Source organism: Seriola dumerili, unplaced genomic scaffold (genome assembly GCF_002260705.1).
Source record: "Seriola dumerili isolate Sdu_G_001 unplaced genomic scaffold, Sdu_1.0 BDQW01000291.1, whole genome shotgun sequence".
Lineage (NCBI taxonomy): Eukaryota > Metazoa > Chordata > Actinopteri > Carangiformes > Carangidae > Seriola > Seriola dumerili.
This window is the reverse complement of record NW_019174546.1, coordinates 6,919,478-6,940,594: the sequence shown is the minus strand read 5'-3', so window position 1 is coordinate 6,940,594 and position 21,117 is coordinate 6,919,478. Positions and strand designations below refer to the sequence as shown.

The window sequence follows — 21,117 nt, the reverse complement described above, 5'->3', positions numbered from 1 at the left end:
ATGACGACAAAGGGCCGGTTCACCTGCTGCTGCTACGCTACTATGGGTCAAATCAGAGGTTAGAGAAAAGCAGTCTACGTGGTCATTTAGGTTGGACGACAAGCTGATTTTAACCCAGTTCATTTTCCTGGGCCTTGCTGCTCTGGGGGATCAGTTTTCTAGTTCATTTTTTCTATATAATTGTCAAGGATCTCAGGGTGGGGAGGTGCGAGGGACTGTTCTGCATCCAAAACGATACAGCTGGAAAAAAAAACAAGCTCACCACATGGTCCATTTAGCAGCTGCACTTTGCACAGTTGCTAGGAAATTGTAGATGTTCAAATTTCCATTTTTTTTTTTTTTTTTTTTTTTACACGTACTTTGGCTGAATGCTATCTGCTGATGAAGATCATGCTATATGATCAAAAGCTCCAGAGTAGCTACTAAATGAAGCTTGTGGTGCGATTGTTTTCTCAACGGTTGTTTGAACTTCAGCATGAAGATCTAGTTTTTATTTCCCTCAACATCATTATCAAAATGTGCTGTAATGAGAAAGTAAATGAGCTGGCACATAAGGTTAACCAATTACTAACATGGTGGTCAGTCGCCCTTCATTTCTAATAGAAATATCCTATTCAACTGTAATATTTTGAAAGTAAAACTCTACAAGCAGCCACTGCATGTGCATAAACAGCGCTACCAGTAAAAAACTATTTTTAGGAAAAGCATAATTAATGTTTTGCCCATTCCTCTCTAGTCATGACTATCTACAGGCAGCTGCAGCATTTCCTCACCAGGCAAACTTTGTGTTAAATGCTTATTCTATATTCCCACCAGACCACTTTGATGTCCATGCTGTGTTTTATCTTATCGTGGACATTCATTTCTTCCTACCCTCTGTGGCCATCATAATTAATTCTTTAAAAACACCATTACACCTTGAATGCAGCTTTCATCTCATGCTTTGGCTCAGTCTGTTCCAGCCTCTCTCTCTCTCTCTGTTGGTTCGAGTGTGTGTGAGTGTGTGTGTAAATTCACACATGTAAGAAAGAAGGAGATCAAGTGGCATGCAAGGCAATATTTTCACTGTGTGTAATTCTTTTGAAGATAATTCATCCCTGCTTTCAAGGTGTGACAAAATGGATTGTTTCCCTTCCTGCATTTTCTGAGACAAATTCAAAATTAATTTTCAAGTGCCACCATATGTCCCTTTGACCCACCTTGATTGGTTTCATTTATGTTTATGTGGGAGATTCACAATGGCGAGTTGTAACTAAAAGCAGCACACGATGTGTAACTCATGCTACTGAAAGGGACGTTTACATGGAAGGAATTCACAGTCATCCCATAAAGCACCACACTGCTGAGGCAATATAGATTCAGATTTAACCATTTCATCTCCAGGGAGCCTTTGGCAAGTCCATTATTACAAACTCGTGTGAGTGGAACAAGGTTGCTCAAACTAAAAAAAATTCAATTTAAATTCCAGTAAAGATTACAAGGTTTCCAAAGATTAAATATTACAGTATGTCATGCTGGATTACATAGAAATGTGCAGAAGATGACAAAAAGCCATAAAGATTGAGTCTTGGATTGGAATGTTTCACTTGTGTATAGTGCAGATATTTGGACTTAGATGTATTTTTGTTGTTTAGGCTCTGTTAAGGTTAAAGTGCTGACGTTCAGCTTTGATTTGAGAGTTTACATGTATCGGGTGAACAGCAGCCTTCATATTATGCTCCTGAATATTTCCAGAAAAAATGGAGGAAAGCATATATATAAGGTTATGAAGGCTCCACTTGATGTGACCAATATGGGGTTATGTTCCTTTTAAAATCCAATGTGCCAAAGTACAGAGACAAAACAAGAGAAAATGTGTCACTGTAGCGTGATAAATATGATAAATGTTCTGGAATGAGGTGTTGCTGTACAGAATATATACTGCATCTAGCGCAAAGCTACTTAAGGGAAGCTTCATTCAAAACACTTAGATGTGCATTTATTGAAATCTGAAAACTAGCTGCAGTGACGGTGGAAACTCATGTATTTTAGTGATTTCTCTCAAAATCACCTTTTCAATTAATTTCTGTTTACCTTCGTTTCAAACACCATCCCTGTGGTTGTGATAAATACAGTTATTCTCAGAAATATGTAGCCTACTATCAGCAGCTGTGTTCACTGCTGCTGGCAGATTACCAATAATGGATCATGTAAATTTATTGATCCGTCATTATGTTAACTGTTGTGTATCTGATAGTTGAGTTTTCAAAAATGTATGTGGGTTTCATATTGTGAGTATCCCAAACATACTCTCATATTCCAGTTGAAATGATCATAAGGTCTTTTATGTCATTTTTTTGTTGTTTTTTTTTTTGTTTTTTTAGTCTGTTGAGAATGGCAAAGCAAAGCATTTGGAACATTTCTGAGTGTGGTGGGGTTGGAAGGGCGAGTGTACAAATAGATTTCTAACAAAAACACATTTCCTTATCAAGGAACAAGATCAACAACAAAATAAACAACTAAATAAAGATGCATTTTAATATTTTGAGACATTATGTTTGCAGTACAATACAATGTTCAAGGAAAGACTCAACAATAAATCTACGTGTGTGTGTGTGTGTGTGTGTGTGTGTGTGAGAGAGAGAGAGAGAGAGAGAGAGAGAGAGAAAAAGAGAGAGAGAGAATTCATTTGTAATTGACGTCATTAATTGATCGGAGCAGCTCACAGTTTGCGGGACCTGAAGCCCCGGATCATTGTAATGAAGCGTGTTGCCTCTGTGTCTACACTGACGCACAGTACGCTCGTATCCAGCCTCTGACCGCTGCTGAGAGAGGAGGGAACATCTCTGAGGCTTCATCTGGAGGCAGAAATAGCCAACACGGGAAGGTTTCCAAGTAATATTGGAAACTTACTGGGACTTAATCGGATCAAGAATAGCTTTGGTAGAAGCGGATTTAGGTAGTTCACCACTTATTCGACGAGGTAAGGTATTTTTTGTCATCAGATAAGACTTGGTGGTAGGCTAGCAATTTATATATAAATTACGTCAAAGGCGCTAATTAAATCTATATTATAAGATACCATATGCATTTTTCAGTTGGTTTACAGCCATAAAGCTCTCAAACATCCAACCAACAGTAGCACACAGGGCTTTAATGTGTTCTTGGAGCTAATTCAGCGCCTGTAACACAGGGCGTTGGATGAGTTTTGCGCCTTTACGCACGGAGCCACTCAGTTTAATTGGCGTACTCAAAATTACAACTAAGAAAAAGACTTATGAGCAACTTCTACAGTGCTGTGGGCTGTGTGAGGTATACCTGTAATATACTGATTGTTAAAATGGGGATTCTTTATCACCTATATACTGCCTCGTGTGAAGGGAATCAGAGGGTCAAGAGCGGGACATTTTCATTAATTTCATACATTGATACTATCTAGAAAAAAGAATTTACTCTATAGAGACTGTATGATTGCATTGGTGGTTACTTAAACACCAAACCAAACACAAATGAGCACATTTATGGATTAAAATTTGAAGTAGAGTTGATGTAATATACCAAAGTGTAGAAAGTAAGAATCTCAAAATGTCATTTTTGGACAGGCATGGACACATCCTACAAATAAAGACAAACAATTGTGTGAAGTTTTTGTTTTGTTGATCTGGTCTGTAAAAGCTGAGGCATTCATTGTTTGGTTTCGGGTGTCGCAATGTGACCTTGACCTGCACAGACCACATCACAAGAAATGCTTTTTGCTGCTCTGTTTCACTAACGCTTGTTTCTTACACGTTCATGCTTCCTCTGGCAAGACTGTGTTTATGCATACAGCAAATAGGGTTCAGCAGCCAATAGCTAACCAGAAGGTGACAGACTAAGTCCGATTATGAAGATGATAATGTATTCTCTGAATGGTTAAAGGACATTTATGCTCTGTGGGGAATAATACAGGCCTGTTTTATAGTAATAACCTTGACTGTAAATCTCAGTCTACAAGTCAGACACTTGTATCAAGTATAAAACGTGTGTTCTGAACTGCTGTGCATGCTCGAAAGAAGAAAGCATGCCAAATCCCAGGATTTATATTCATGTATACAGTTGGCAATGCTCTGTTATTATTTGTAGGCTACAGCTGCCTTTTTGAATCATGTTAGTGTTTGGCTCAGAAAGTCTGTTTCAGTGGTAGCATCTGAAATACTGCAGGTATGCAGATTCGTCTTACTGAAAATGCAGCAATGTGTCTGACCACGGGAACAGCACACCAATTATCGTTAAACCACTTGTTCATTGACCCTCATGTCATCCATTGATCTATGTCTGTCCGTCACCATCTGATTTTAGCTGCTGAAGCAGAATGAAGACATGGAAACACAAAGTGTTGATGATGTGATCACATGGGTAATTAAAACACATACTCATGTAGTAGTCCTTGCAATTAGAGATACATGTAAATCATATTAGTTAATGGTACTGAAAAGACTAATACAATCACAAATTTTTCAGATCATCTCCACGTGTATAAATGTAAGTTTTCTTCTTTTTTTTCTCCACATGAATATAAGGTTTCACAACGGAAAGGAGGAATTACACGCGCCATAAGTAAATTTCTCATGTTCACAAATCTTTTGACCAACAATGCCGCAGAAGGTCAACACTGTCACTGCAAACAGCCAAGCAACACAAGAGAGCTCTGAGTACATGAAAGCACTAATTTGCAATACATAAAGGTCACAAAAAATCACCTACTCATTACTCAAGTACCTTACTGTGAGGTAAAATGATTTGATTTGCAAAGTGTTGCAAAGCTAATATAGTATCAGTTACAATAGTCTTAAACATTGCTCTTGACAAACTGTTTTCAGATGGGGCTGATAGATGAAGACACTGCATTCCTCTCCAACATACCTGTGCCACTGGATATAACAGTGGCTGTGGTCTACTTTGTTTTTGGTGAGTAAAGACTACAGAAATATAAACCTGTTCAGTTTTGTCTGTTTTAATTTTTTTTATTCCTTTACAGACCAATAAAGAATAAATAATACTGTCAGTGAGTTGAAATGAGTAACTGCATAAACCACATTTACTTTTGTCATTTTGACTTTTATTTTTTATTTCATTTTCACAATTACCAATGTATATATGCAATATTTCCATCTCTATTTACTGTATATATGCAGCAAGTCTATACCTGTATGTGTATATATGTGAGGAGGCATGCACAGATACATGTAAAGCTGTAATACAGACCCTCTGCATGACAGCTCATGTATTATCTGTGCTTCCAACACAACGACATAAGAGATCTCTGACAGTTAATTCTATGGCTGGACCATGTACTGAAAAATATTCATGTGCAGGTTAACTTTCATCGCAATCATTGATATTGGAAGCATTTCTGGAGAAGCCTTACTGTACCATTTAACCACTGTGTTTTGCTTTACTTTAAACTGCCTATGTGGCTTTAATTGAGTATTCCGCATGGTGGCGTTATATGCCAGTGTCAGTGTGTTTTTGCTGCTGCGGTTCTGTTTATTACTGTGGTAATTAGAATAGTTAGTAAAGGTTTGTGTTTATTCATGTTCATGTTACCTTCAGGCACAGCCAGTCGTGTCCAGTCTCTATGCTAAGCTAAGCTGACTGCTTGCTTGCTTTAGTCTCATGATTACTGCACAGATATGAGAGTGGTATTTTCTCATCTGATTCTCTGCAAGAAAACAAAGGGTATATCCCAAAATGTTGAAGTGTTGCTTTAAAGATGCAGCATGATTCTGACAGCTTGTTAAGACAAACCAAAACTAAATTCCTGACACTTCTCACTTTATTTTTCCTGCAGGGGTATGTTCACTGTTTGGCAACAGCACACTGCTGTATGTATCCTACAGGAAAAAGCACCTCCTGAAACCTGCTGAGTACTTCATCGTCAACCTGGCTGTTAGTGACTTGGGCCTGACCCTGTCTCTTTACCCTATGGCGATAACTTCAAGCTTCTACCACAGGTACTACACCCGGCAGAGACCGTAGCATTGATAGGTAACAAAGCAAAGAAACAAAGACAAAGTGGTTGTTCTCACCACCAGAAATTGGGATACTTTCATGTGAAACACGTGCGCTGTAAGAAAGAATGTTCTTAGGTACTGCTTTTAAATCAGACTCTCTTTCAAATTTCATGGCTCATTTAAATATATATGCTATATATGGTTAGCAGTATGACTGCCTGTGAGTTCACAGATATGGAGTTTAATGCTCATGCTGCTCTCCTCTTTTCCCTTTCTCACCTTCTCCCTCATCGATCTTTCTTCTCTGTCTTTGTTTTGCACCGTCCTCTTTCTCTTTCTCACACCCCCTTTCCCTCCCACGCAGGTGGCTGTACGGGAAAACAGTGTGCTCCATATACGCTTTTTGTGGCATGTTGTTTGGCATCTGCAGTCTGACCACTCTGACCCTGCTAAGCATGGTGTGCTTTGTGAAAGTATGTTATCCATTCTATGGTAAGTCTTCAGAGATGATTTTTTTTTTTTTTTGCCCACTGAAATGACACAGGATTAACCATCACATCCCTAAGTGTCTGATTGTTGATTTATCTGTGGTAGAAAACGAAACGATAATCCCTCTGTGAAGCACTGCTCATTAGCCTTTCTTTGATGACTGACAAGTCCAGGGGCTGCACTCAATAAGCATTACTTGTGATGTTGCTTGATGCAGTGCAATGGGGCCTTCTATTTGACCTCAGACGGAGTGTTTCTGTCCAATATTCTCAATTACAAGCACTGTTATTCATAAATTAATTTTTTTTTTTTTAAAAAATGTCAATTTTAGGTTAATTATTTTCAAGCCACATAATCAATCAGTTGAAATGTTCACATACAAAATATATCTTGTCAACACATATTTTATACTGGTTTTACTGGTTATACTGGTTCTCAAACTTTTTCACACACCACACTACAAATTAGATTAGACCATGGACCCTCATATAGATTCCGTCCCAGGGGCCCCCCATATGATAAGATTTTTGCATTTAGATGTTTTATTACAAAATGTGTATGAAACCCATCACCAAAATAGTCATACATTCTGTCATTGTGTTATTTATGGATGGGATTATAGTGAAAATGAATGTATTCCCCTTTTTGCTGGGAACCCCCCAGGAACCTCCTCAATGACTTCTGGGGGTCCCTGGACCCCACTTTGAGAATTACTGCTGTATCTGACTTACTGCATATTCACAGAAGCACTCACTTCATTACAACTTGCTGACAGTCATGTCTGCATGTATTAGGCCGATGTAACATCGCCCGTCATTCGATCACGTCTTCTTGCTCCAGAGGTGTTATCTTCCACCCATTGCCTCAGACTAACTAGAGGCCTGCAGTCACCCAACTGCTCATTGTCTACCTGTGCCAGCGTGACAATCAACAACTCCAGATAATTACCCCATATTCCTTTGGCACTCCAGCCAAATGGCCGCCAAGCTGCCTCTCAACATGGAAAGAGATTCTGGCACTCGTCTCTGCATCTGCAGTGACAAATCTCTGAACAAAAACGCCCACCAGGTCTGGTCTGCTTGCCTCTGGTTGGAATATGCCCAGGCTGCAGTTGTGTGACCACTGCACTCGGTTTACTGAGGCAACACAACTAAGTGTGGTCGAGGGAGACTTACCCTTATTCCTCTCTGTATTCCTGTAAGAGGCCCATTGAAGGACCATCTTTCTTTGAGTTGGAAGCAAGTATGGTATGTATGCTGCCCATGAAGCCTTCAAGGACAGAACAATGTGTGGGGTCAGAAACACACAGACGCTGAAGCACTTATATATTTTCTATTTCTTGAATGTGTAATGGCGAGGATAGACAATATGGCTATAGTTGCCTGTATCGACCATAAGGAGACCTGTGCTTGCATTAGTTACACATGTTGGCTCACAAACTGATAATATGGACTAATGCGCATCATCTTTCTGTGACTGTGACACCTACAGTATTCCTGGATTTGTTATCCAGTGGCAGACCCTTATAGGGAGAAGGGGAAACTTCATCCAGGCTTGTAATATCAGACCCGTGATGGAAGATTTCTTTGTGCCACAGTAAAACACCCAGTGTCCTCTGTTTTAGGGAGTTTCGTCTGAGCCTTATATGCCTCATGCATGCAGTAGGCAGAAAGTTTCAACAGACATAATAATGGCCAGCCACTCAGAGCTGGTGTAAATGTATGTGTGAGTATGTGAGATTTGAACTTCCCTTAAGCTGCGCTTTTGAAGTTCTTCTAGCAACTATATCCATCGCTTCACACACAAGCGAGGGCAACCCCGTGAATGGCTTGCAGGAAAGACTGTTCAAAAGTCTGTGCCGTTATCCCTATTTGAATGATTAGCCCATCTCCCCCTCTGTGGGAGCAGGCTGCTGCCCTCCCTTTGAGTATGGCCCTTGAAAAAAGCTATAAACACTTCAGCCTTCAGATGTGGTCAGTCAACACTATGTACGAACACGTTGGTGGAGTAAGTGCTTCTGGGAACACAGAAAGGAAATTTAGAAAAATCAGGGTCATCAAATAACCTAATTTATTGTAGCACACTTTCTTTTTTTTTTGGCGAATCAATAAATTACAACTGTGCCAGCAACATTCAACTACATGACCAATAAAATATAAACCTGATCTGTTTTCACAGGAAACAGGTTTAATTCTGTTCACGGCAGTCTGCTGATTGCCTGCGCATGGGTCTACGCCCTGTTATTTGCCTGCTCCCCTCTGGCCCACTGGGGGGAATATGGACCAGAGCCTTATGGCACCGCTTGTTGCATTGACTGGCGCTTGTCCAATCAGCACACCACAGCACGATCTTACACGGTGGCACTGTTCGTCTTCTGCTACATCCTTCCATGCTGTGTTATTGTAGCCTCCTACACGGGTATTCTGGTTACAGTGCATGCATCCCGCAAGACTATGGAGCAGCATGCATCGAGGCAGACACACATGAGCAGCATCCAGACAATTATTGTCAAGGTAAGAGGAAAGTGATCACTTCTATAATGGCGGAGATTCTATTTGGCTCATATACTGTTCATTGCTTTTACACGTTCTGCTAATCTGAAGTCTAAATACTGACCTGGAGATGACATTTTCTAAGAATAATCATTTCAAGCTTGTGAGTTTTGCTTTACTGCTTCTGCAGTCTCCTTCACTCTCTCAGTCTCTTTTCACCTGTACACACGTCTTGCCCTCATCATTACCGTGTCTCCATATAATCACATCCCAGAAGAGTATCATTAATCCACTGCATTCTTTCAACTACATGCAGGATATACGCAACCACAGACAAAAATAGTGCTACTGTACATCTGAAACTTAACTCACAGCGAGACTCCTTTGTATTTGATACCTGTGATTACTGCTACAAACCCTCTAACGTTGACACATCCAGATCCTGATCTGTTAGAATCAGAATCTTCAAAACAAATGAAGGAAAGAAGTGTCCATCAGTTGGAACCATACTGACACCACACGGTTATCCAGATAATGTGGTGGTGATGTTTGGGGTTCAAGGATAAATATCAAAGTAACATCTTAGGAGACCAGAGCCCTCTAGAGAGTTCCTCATTCCTCCATTTGTTGAAGAAACTGGCAGTGACCTCAATAGATCCTCTAGTGATGCAGCTTCTCATTAGCAAGAAATTGGCTTTGGTCTTACTGTGATGGATAAGCTGCTGCTGCCTTAGCTGACAAATGGTCATCATCATATACTCTTCTCCATGAGAGTCCCTCTGCCTTATAAAAAAACCCAAAAAACAACAAAAAAACAAAAAACACTTTACACCAGTTGATGTAGAATCTGCCTGATATTGGTCTTTCAGGTTTAGTGAGCCACACCAGACAGTCATAGTTTTTTTTTTATCTTATCCTTTTAAAAGATAAGTCAGATGATATTCTATATTTCTCTCATTGTCACTAAATCCAATGAAAGCACCAAAACCAACAATGAATAGGTCTTACTTACAAACCTCGCTTCTGTAGTCAAAACATGGAACAACTCAGTTACCGTCCAAAAACTATTAAAAACACATTAGCCACCCTCTTGCAGTAGCTGTAATGTTCCTTCATGAACATGAACATGGGCATCGTAATTAGTCTTGAATCAGTCCCACATATACCATCCTGCTGCTGTAAATACTCACTAGAGCACCAAATGTGTTGTGATCCACGGCTGAAAAGTCCCTAACAAATGCACTATTTACTCTAGTTTGACTAATGTTTGATAAAACCCACAGTGCCCAGATGCTTTAGGAAGCTACCTGGTGATTTCTAAGCATGGAAGTATGTATTCATGATCCATATTCTAAGATTTATGTCTTCATTAGAAACTAGCGGAATTATGGCTGAGAGCCACAGACAACCTGAAGCCAGAATGAGAGACAAACACATTCGTAGTTTTGGTCGTTTCATGGGATTTGTGGACAATAAGAAAAATATAGAATTTGATAGAAATATGAATGTACTGTTATGTAAAAAACACAAGAACTGGCAAAGTTTTTCTGAAGTATGTGTCTCTAAAAATTACACTTTTCTTTGCTCTTTTTCCTGCAAGCTAAGTGTTGCTGTCTGCATCGGTTTCTTCGCGGCATGGAGTCCGTATGCTGTGGTGTCCATGTGGGCTGCTTTTGGACACATTGAGAACATCCCTCCTCTGGCATTTGCCATGCCAGCCATGTTTGCCAAGTCCTCCACCATCTACAACCCAATCATTTACTTAATGCTGAGGCCAAACTTCCGCAGGATGATGCGCAGGGATATGGGTACTCTATGCCACGCATGTCTGAAAAGCTGCCTCTGCTTCCAGGGCCCAGTAAAGTGCTGCTCTAAGCCAGAGATCAGGGTCAGACTTCGCACAATCCACAGACAGACCAACCAATTCCCCTCATCCAACTCTTCTGCTCAACCTCCCGTGATAGCATTAAGAGATCACACATGTGACAAGTGCAAGGATGCTTTCGAATGCTTCAGACATTACCCTCAAATGTGTGGTGTCACTAACCTAGCTGCTAATGGAGACTCATCTAAGGATCAGGACACACCAGTTCCCCAAACACATAAGCAGAAGACTCACAGTGTGTGCCACAAGAAGTCTCTGCTGGCCACCATGTGTGCAAAAAGGACTTCAGAAATAGACAACCTCCATATTAATTTGGAGATGGTCCCAGGGCATGCAAAAGTGGCTTGGCCCTGATATTTCTCTCAGTTTATAGAATAATGTTTACAGAATGTCTTGGGACATATTTTGCAGGTTATGTTCTTTAATTTCAGGAAATCTCATTCAGGAACGTATCATGTGCTCCCAAAGTGTTTGGGCCGCAGCCATGTACTTATTTTTGTCACCCTCTATGCATTACTTTGGTCATGATATGATAGAACAGCCTTGAGAGTAAATGGGGACAGCTTTAATTTGAGAGGTATTTTGTTTGCAACACATAAACAATTGTTATCTTTTTTAGGTGTTGCAAACGTGATATGTTTTACATCAGCTTGGTCAAGTTGGATGGAGAGCAACTTTCAATATTTACAATAATTTGGATGCATCTTGCTTTAACTGAACATCACTTTAAAGCCCCTGAAAGCTTTACTTCAAAAGTTTTTCTCTGTATCTTTTAGATTAATTTATTTACATATATAAAAAAAAAAAGAATCTAACTGAAATTAGATTCTGATTCAAATTTTGCTAAATTCTGATTGGTGCAAGTACATCACACTGCCTTTTTCCAAATTAGCCCCAACCATTCCAAAATCAGTATAAATAACACTAAGTAAAACATAAATACGAAAATCAGTGATGTGAAAGAAAGTGAAAAAAAAGTTAAGTGCAAAAATATATTTACAGATTCAGGGTTACTTCATTCCTATGGCTAATGGTATCCTCAAATTAAAGCTGACATTCTGCTCTGTCAGCATATTTGTTTGGACAAGTGCTGTGCAAATACTTGTGGACCTTATTAAGTGCTTGATATTATTTTTACCGTTCACCGAGTCATTTGCTGCTAGGATGATCTTAGTAAAACATGACTTGAACCCCAGGGAATCGCATTGGCTGGGGACAAGGAATGACAGTCACTGATGACTTATCACTAATATTTGTCCTTGATCACTGCTTTATTGTGAAAGGGGGTATTAGATGCACTTGGTGATATCCATGGTCAGGCCTAAATGGTGAGGACTGTCTTTTGGTTAATTATTACAGCAACATACCCTGAATGTGTGAGAACTGAGTGCCATCTCATTTCAAATACTGGTAACACTTCCTTTACTATGCCAGCCCAAATCTTGTTTACACTTGACAAATGCAGGTATATAGTTTATGGTGCTTGATCAATTACCTATGTACACATTGGGTAGAATACAACACTGCTGCATAATGCCATTGTTATGGCATTGCACAATAGGGTCTGTCTACCTGTATTATTAGAACTTCAATTCATTCTTTATTATTTGTACAATGACAATAGTGTTTCTTTACTTGATAAACTGGCAATACTGTAGACATTTATTTCAATACAACAGAGGGAAAGGGAGGAAAGACAAATAAGACAAACCAATATAAGCCAAATGATGCAGCTGTAGATAAATTAATTCATTAGTGGACAAAGACCACTAAGTTCATGTTGTCTGTAATTGTTATTGTGCGTTAATCAACTATATAACGTAAACATGACTAAAATGGGATTTGGGCAAGTACTCAGGACCAAATCCATCTTTGTTTCAGTTTCTCAGCCGCTTACAGAAATGTTCATTTAATCTAATTGAAATATCTGTGTTTTGCCTTTTTTTTTTAATTACTTGTTTCTGTTGTATGTCCTATGTTACAAGCCATATTGCTTTTGATGAACAAAAGTAGTTAATTAGATTTTATCTATTGATCAACAGGGTGCCAGGGTAACAGCAAGTTTAAATCTGATAAAATATGGATTCAATTACTGTTAAGAAAATGGAAAGCCTGTCCACATTTGGGTCCCAGAACCTTATCATTAATCCTTAATGGAATGAGTAGATTTATTTTCTTGTGTTCAGTGAAGAGATTATTAAACTCACCAGGTATCACATCTGTAATCCATTAAAAGGTCCATTAAAATGGGATTTCAAACAGTCTTTTCAATGACAACAGTAAAAGGGAAGATTTGTCTTCCCATTGAGAATATTTGGATGAGTTAAAGATGATGATCCAGACAAAAAAAATTGCTGTTTAGATTTTTACACTCAGGAATATGAATCTACATTCTAACGTAAGTGTTTGTGTATTCAGACAAAACTCTTAATTATTATAGTAATTATATGCAGAGCTTTCTACAGTATAGATTGTAGTTTTAGTGTTATTTATGACTTAACACAAAAGATAGGTCAAACAATACACATTGCGTTCAACCCTATTGCAGTAATTTATATAAAGAAAAGACTTCAGTCAGGTTCAGACTTGGTGATTTTACTGGGTGCCGACTAGTGGACACGGACTTGGAACTATAGCCCAATCTGGTGGGTCATGTCAGTGGCTTGAAGTGATATAGTATCAGTCTAGCTGATGACTTAGAAGTGACAGCATTATAACTGTGTTCATGTTTTTAAAAATACAATATATTGATATCTCTCTATTGATATAAGATTGGGAAGAAACCCTAAATTTGGAATAATATTCAGCATGACTGAAGTTTAGCTGAAGTTTAGTTGTTTAGCTCAAAATGTTAAATAAATGAAAAATACATTTAGAAGTTAGAGTTTTAGAAACATATGTACACAGTTTATTCAAAATGTCAAAAATGGCTTTCCAGGAGATCCAGATTTGAGTACACAGCGTTTACTTTTTTGTGATACTGCATATCAGTCTCATCATGTATTGTGTAGTGAGCTAAATCAAGACTGTAACGACCAGTACATGAAGTCACTGAATTTTTGTAATGAAACAGAAAAAAGACACATCTCCAAGATAAAAGTATATTGTCATCCAAAATACTTGATACGTACAGTGCAGCCACTCATTCACTGTGATGTGATGTACATTACATCAGAAGTCCACACACTGACAACTCAAACAAGCAGCTAACTAGTTAATTCATGCATACTTTCATTTTACTGTCATTTGGGGAAATTACATTCATTGCACGACACAGCTCCAATATGCACCATCATCACATCTCAGAGTTTGACTTTTTGGATTACAACAATAACAAACACTTATTAATGGAATACTGCACTGCAAAGTTTTTTATCCTTTTGTACAATTTGCTTCTTCATACTTACATCGCCTGTGTTGTGATGTCTGGAATAAATGTTTACCACATAGCATTCAATTCTCTGTGAATATGGTTTCGTTATTCTGTAAAAGCTACAGTAACTGTATTTCATAAAACCGTAACAGAGAGTAAAAATTCTGACAGACAAATTCTTGACAATGTTTATAGTAAAAATATAACTTTTGTAAAATTTCTTGCTTTTATTTCCTACATATAATGTTGCGATGTAAAAGGCATTTGAATAAGAAAAAACAATTATGTAGGGTATTTTTACTTGCAAATTACAAAATTAACAATGATTTTGAAATCGCATGATTAGAAGAACCTGAACCCTGGCCCCTGTCAGTCTTCTCTGCTCATAAAGATAAGCTTGATAGAAAGTCATCAAGTAATTTGAAAAGAAAATTTGAGCTTTTAAACTATCACAACAGTCGAGTCCAAGTGATCATTTTATCAAAGGGAGTTACTGCAAGACAGTGTTCAATTATCTACCAAAGACAATTTCCTCATGGAAGCTATTGACAGTGAGCTCTGTGGTTATCATGAGTAAGAGACCAAGATATTTTTCTCAAAAAAAAAACCAAAAAAAACCCACATTTGAGTTCACCTCAACTATATTATGAACGAAGAGGATGAAAAACTTTGGTACAACCCAAACCAAAATCAAATACTGTTTTTTTTTTTTTTTTTTACAGTTTTGGTTGAATTGGCAACCAGAGTTATAAAGTCATTTAAGAGGAATTAGGCACATCTGTACGGTGAAAAAAAGTTTATGAGATTGAGGAAGAAGAAGAGCTGCAGGTGTCCAGTATTTTCTGGATGACATCTACCTTTATGTTTCCAAGCAGAGCTCCACAAAGCTTCCCAACTGTGCAGCCAATACTTCCCTCTTTCATTTTCCAGCGCTCCAGCATTTGGTGCACCATCTCTGGCAGGCCGTCACGGTAGCAGTCGTGCTCGATGGTCTCTATCTCCACAGTGGTCAGACCCAGGAGCCGTGCACAGCGCTTCCATTTGGACCCAATGTTGTCCCTCAGCAGATCAAGGTGCTCCTCAGTCACAGCATGGTCCTCTAAATGACACAGTGAAGATACATATACAAGAGTAGAAATAAACAAGCAGCTACATGAAATTATTTCTAGTGCAGCACTGTTTGTTTAACCAGAAAATACTGTTGCTCTGAACTATATTAAAACTGTGTGTTTTTGATTATTAATTAATAACTACCAGAGCTGAATTTGTGAAGCCAATTTCTGGATTAGTAGATTAGTTGATTAGAAAAAAAAATCTGTTTACTATTTTGATAATTGATTACCAAACACTCTGATTTCAGCTTCTTAATGTGAGGATTTGATGCTTTTCTGTTATATGATGATGACAAACTGAATATCTATGAGTTCTGAAGCGTTGGTCAGATAAAGCAAGGAATTTGAAGATTTTGTTTTGGGATCTGGACCATTTGGATGGCCATTTTATAGCAAAAACAATTAATAACCAAAATGACCTGAAGATTACTCAATAACAACAATAATTGTTAGGTGCAGCCCCACAGAATGAATACTTGTGTTTGCAAACTGAGCAACCACAAAAGTGTGCAGACATACAATCACATCTGTTACAGGGAAAAAATGTTGTTATGATTTACCATATTTCTGAATGCCGTCTTTGAGAGAGTTAGCCAAGCTGTTAGCAGGTGATAAACTATGGGAAGGGTCATAACCTCTGATAGTCATCATGTTGTTGCTTCCAATCTGGATCCCCCTAGCATTCTGAATGAAAACAGACCCTGGAAATAGCGCAAAGCAAACACACTTTAACAGTCACTCCTGTACATGTCAGTCAAAGGTGACAGAAGCAGCTGTGAACACCTCAGGCCTTTAGATTCAGAAATCCGTACCTGGATCTGGTGGCAAGCAGCTCTTGGAAGAGCTCAAGAGATGTCCAGGAGCAATGTCAGAAGCAGATGTATCAGACACTGGGTAAACTGGCCAAGACTGCTGGCGGTCGTAGTGAGAATGTGGATGTTGCTGGTTTAGCTGTGGTAGTGAAGGCGTGCTGGAAGACATTGGCAAGTGCGATGGAGTAGGTATGGTAGAGTTCATGGACTCATAGAGACCAGCAGTAGGGCGATGCCATGGCTCTTCCTGGCTGGTGGGCTGTACCGGCTCAGCTTTAGTCCAGGATTGGACGGAGGATACAGAGGGTCTGTCTTCTTCAGGTTGTCTTGCAGTTTGATCTGCACTAATGGGGTTTGCCAGGAAATGATTTGAGCTGTTGTGGTGGTAGTAGTTAGCAGGGTCAAGCTGGTTCTCACAGATATAGCTGCCATATTTGTGGTACTGAAGCTCCCGCTGCAGTTTCTCATCCAAAGCTGAATTGCTGTCAACCGCCTTTGCATCTGTCTGAAGAGACTCCACCGATAGCTCATATGGGATGTGATGCATATCCTCAATACTGGCTTCAACTGGCACAGATACACTTCTGTCTGAGCTCACCAAAGGAGCTGGGCCATCTGCAAGGTGAGGAGAGGAGTAAAGCATTACAGCTACTCAGCCCTTTTGAATAATATTTCAAGCTTTCTGAACATTTAGAACATTAAATGTAATGCAGCACACAAAGGTGGGCATTAGAATGTGTAGATTACATCTAGGCCACCACAATCGCCAACAGTGCTTACCTGCTGAATAACATTCATTGGTCACTGATAAAGATTTCATCTTCTCAACAAGTTCATCTGGGCCTTCATATAATTTCTGTATAAGAAAAAAAATGTGATATAATACAAAATGCGATTGTATTTGTGTCTATAGTTCAACTTCAAATCCTCTGCTCAATGTCTTCACCATGCATACAAGATATTATTAGCACATCAAATCCCTAAAAAATATATTTACCCTCAGATGAATTAAATCTTCCTCCACTTGTGGTTTAAGCTTTTCCTTGTAGAAAGGAAGGAGCATGTTGTAGCCCTCTGCAAGGAAGGGGAAAAGGAAGGAAAGGTTGACAAGAAGCTATGCATACTAAACTGTGGGGGTCAAATTACTGACTTTAAAATTTGAGGAAAAAAGTTTAAATCATCTATGCCTAACAACACCTTCTTTGACACAAGCTCATAAAACTGATGAACCTTGAGATTGTGGAATTAATATTTATTGTAAAACCCGTCAAATTCTGACTGTATAATTTGAAAGAAGTCATAATTCAACAATTACAACAGTGTGACTATGCTTTCATTAGCTCTAACATAACCTGTTCTGTCACTGTATCATACACACACACAGTTACACACACACACAGACACACACACAAGGAATACCCTTAAATGTTGGTCGTTCCTGTGGATCGTGGCTCCAGCAACTCTTCATGAGCTGAATTATTTCTGCAGGCGTGTCTTCTGGTATTAGGTCCACTGCTGGACGGTCACCGTTACGAACACACTGGCTGATATGGTCTTCACTCCTGGCATCTGGACATAAAAAAAAAAGAAAAAAAAAAGAGACTTTGATTGAGGTTTATTTAATGTAGTTAGGGGGCTGTTTTACTACTGAACCAGTTAATCAGAGCTCATTGTTTAATTATGCATGGATATAATGTGTTTTGTTACTAGGACTTGAGCATGTTTTGGCATCCCAACTCACTTGCATATGGCTCTTTCCCAGTGAGAATGACCCAAACCACTATCGCAAAGCTGTAGACATCAGACTTCTCAGTGGAGGCTGTGTGTATACTCTCCAGGTGCTCAGGAGCCATGTAGCTCAGTGTGCCGGCACCTCTCGTCCCAGCTGATTGGCCTATTCGAGTCCTCCTGCGAGACTCTTCCCTTGTGAGTTTGCTCCATGTCTGACAAGTAGCCAGGCCCAGGTCGGCAATCTTGATAACAAGAGGAAAAAATACTTAGATAACCACTGGAAGAATCATAAATATGCCATGGGTCTTAGTGTGTAATGTACCTTAATGTGAAAATCCTTGTCCACTAAAATGTTATCTGGCTTGATGTCTTTGTGTATGACCCGTCTCTCTGTGAGGTACACCATCCCTTCCAAAATCTCTAGAATGATTCTGCCCTTGATGGACACTGGCACAGACACCTAGGATCAGGGAGAATATAATGTATTAATGTTTCAATTCATATGAAAATACCATGAGTTATTTAAGGTTGCAAACTATGGATGAAAACTAGTAGAACTACAGGTGTTACAGACATGAATTCATCTTTCCCTTGTCAGCCCGACTACAGATTTTAAACCTGCTGACCGTTTCGAGCATGACCAGCAGGTTGCCTCTGGGGATGAGTTCCATAACTAGCGAGCAGTCTCTATCCTCCATGATAACACCCAGCAGCTTCACCACTCGCTCGTGGTTCAGACTTGCCATGATGCTCCCCTCCGCCAGCAGTGACCTTTTGCTCTCCCTGGAAAGTATAGCAAACATAGTGAGAACCATATATCTGCCAGACAAGTGGCATAACCTGCATCATGCCGAGTTTGCTGTGTCATGCTGAGTTGTTTTTTAAGCGGATCAGATATCAGTCATGATGTGACCGATCCACATAAAATAAATGAATGAATAAGTGTTCTTATAAAAGTAATTGTTTCTGTTGTTATTTACAATAATTCAGACAAGCTGAATCAGTTTTCATCGCCACAGAAATCAGCGCCCCACTGTTATCCTACATAGAAATTATTACAATTATTTCCATACAGTGAAGAACAGATGTTAAATTCAGGAGGAAAGAGTAGGCTACTAGTATTGGATCAGTACTTGGTATAAGTTTATACCTAAATTTAGGTTTTAGTATCAGGAAAGAAAACGCTGTATTGCTTCTTCCCTTACAGTACATATAGGAATTCAGGAAGTGAAACCACATATCCCATGTCAAGGCTACAACAATAATATGAACTACAGGGCTGAATGATATGCAGAAGAAAAAAAAAAGTTATATTGTGCATACTTTTCAGATATTGCTATTGCGGTATGAGTCACAGTTTCAGTTGAAATGGTCAATTTTGCATTTAATTTCCAGTGGAAAAAATATTGAAATGTTGATGATGATGTGATTTTTGTTGGGTCTTGTACCAAAGCATGATTTGTAGGCTTAGGCATCTCTGTAGCACCACAATGCTTCATTTATGGTATGTTGTGAGACATTTTACCTTACTACCTTTAAAAAAAATTGCAGATCCTATGATTTGGATTTCGCTTTTGGCCATATTGCGATTTTGATAATATTCCCATTAACTCAGGGTTTGAGGAGATGGGCTGTAAATGTAAGTAACATAAACCAAAAAGTTGTTGTTGATGATGATGCTGGTCTGAAAAACGGATGTTGGACCAAAATCCGCCTTTCAGATGAACCAACTTGTCTGGTCTACATAAAAAGGAAGTATATGATATAGACATCAGTGCTTGCCCCTTAGTGCACCCCCTGGGGATCATGGACACCCGTTGCTGTAATACCAAACTAGGCTCACGTTTTTCTATACAAAGAGCATTCTTCCATCTATGTCATATAATAGCAAATTGACGTTTTATATGGTTTCAAAAAACATAAATTAGTCTCACTAAGTTGTATGCAGAGCCTGGCTGTAGTGTCCTGTCAGACACATGATTCAAGTTACCATTAGGGCGAAGGGGAATACCCAGCGTACTAACAGAGGCACAGAGAACTTACTCGTTGCGAAGAGAGCCCGTATACATAGTCTTCAACACCACCTGGCCGAGGGTTACATGGTAGCACAGGTAAACATCTCCAAACCCTCCGTAGTCCAGAGGCTCTTTTTTGATGAGATCAGTCGACCTCATATGAAGCGAGGACTGTGGCGCCGTGGCCATCCCTGGTAAGAAGTCACAATAACACATAAGAACGAGGGGCACGACAGTTCAGATAAACTCATAACAAAGTGGTCAACATCTGTATGCTGTCAAATGTACATATGCAAATATACCGAGGAGCCAATTTGAATGACTGAAGCAGCGGTTCAACCATACAGAACATTCAAAACACACACTGAAGGTGTAAACTTCAAGCTAACGCCTAACGTTTCCAAAACTTTCGGTAACAAGACAAACTTCGTCCTCGTAACATTAAACAAACTCTTCACTTTAAATAAAAACAATGTTATACACACCATTAGCTATCACTGCCGACAAAAGGTGGACTAAACAGTGACATAAAAGGACTGAAAACCCCAAGTAGGACAAGTTTGTTTTTGTAGTTCCGGGATTTCCTCGACGTACTCGTTCAAAACCAAAACCTGTCAAGCGACATAAAAACTACAAACAGCCATAAAAGTCGATATCAGAAACGATGCAGGACGGCTAGCAGATTCAGATTTTTTGTGGCTGAAAAAAACCTAAAACACTTGGATAAGAAAACACAAATGCATGATATGATATTAATTTGTTTTATTTTAGACTTTTTTGTCCATTTTAAATGGGTTTTTGAGATACAGAATTACTCTGGAAGAGGACCATTGTAAATTTTGTCGTGTGGCATTGTTGCCACCTACTGGTGAAATGCATTATCGCAGATTAAACAACCACAGCAGGACTGTAGCTTTTCCAGTTTGAAATTTGATGGCCATATTAATACATTGTGTTAGCTGTCTTTACATCCAGACAGTTTTCTACACAGCAACTCTCATCTGAGAGACCAAAGCTTTTACAGAACCTAAAGAATGAGGAAGCAAACTGTGATAAAGGACAACAAACTAATTTCATTTCTAGCTAAAGCAGCACAGCCAAAGTCATGTTTTAGTGTAAAAAAAAAAAAAAAAAAAAAAAGACAGAAAAAAGAGAGGAAAAAAACAAGTTCATTGATAAAACAAGGTTATTGTGAAACTAGAGCGGGAAACCACCTGAATTGTAGCCTCTGACAGC

General features: G+C 39.0%; 2 protein-coding genes across 4 annotated transcripts; one reads left to right on the top strand and one right to left on the bottom strand.

Annotated features, from left to right (window-relative positions):
- Positions 1–1,302: 1,302 nt before the first annotated feature.
- LOC111231223 (opsin-5-like) lies at positions 1,303–11,192 on the top strand. Its single transcript, XM_022758261.1, has 6 exons — positions 1,303–1,318; positions 4,858–4,926; positions 5,810–5,972; positions 6,337–6,464; positions 8,640–8,974; positions 10,554–11,192. The coding sequence occupies exons 1-6, from the start codon at positions 1,303–1,305 to the stop codon at positions 11,190–11,192; spliced, it is 1,350 nt and encodes a 449-aa protein (XP_022613982.1).
- A 2,733-nt stretch (positions 11,193–13,925) lies between these two features.
- Positions 13,926–20,470, bottom strand: ripk1 (receptor interacting serine/threonine kinase 1). 3 transcript variants are annotated; one of them, XM_022758314.1, is made up of 11 exons: positions 20,367–20,470; positions 19,910–20,072; positions 18,493–18,649; positions 18,189–18,326; positions 17,877–18,108; positions 17,555–17,704; positions 17,133–17,209; positions 16,916–16,991; positions 16,136–16,750; positions 15,884–16,024; positions 13,926–15,310 (listed from the first exon to the last, which is right to left on the bottom strand). In XM_022758314.1, exons 2-11 carry the CDS (start codon positions 20,068–20,070, stop codon positions 15,009–15,011), a joined length of 2,049 nt encoding a protein of 682 aa, XP_022614035.1. In that variant the 5' UTR covers positions 20,071–20,072; positions 20,367–20,470; the 3' UTR covers positions 13,926–15,008. The 3 variants fall into 3 exon arrangements, with proteins under 3 accessions (XP_022614035.1, XP_022614036.1, XP_022614038.1); XM_022758315.1 differs by lacking the exon at positions 15,884–16,024; XM_022758317.1 differs by lacking the exons at positions 18,493–18,649; positions 20,367–20,470 and having other exon boundaries at positions 19,910–19,991.
- Positions 20,471–21,117: the final 647 nt, after the last annotated feature.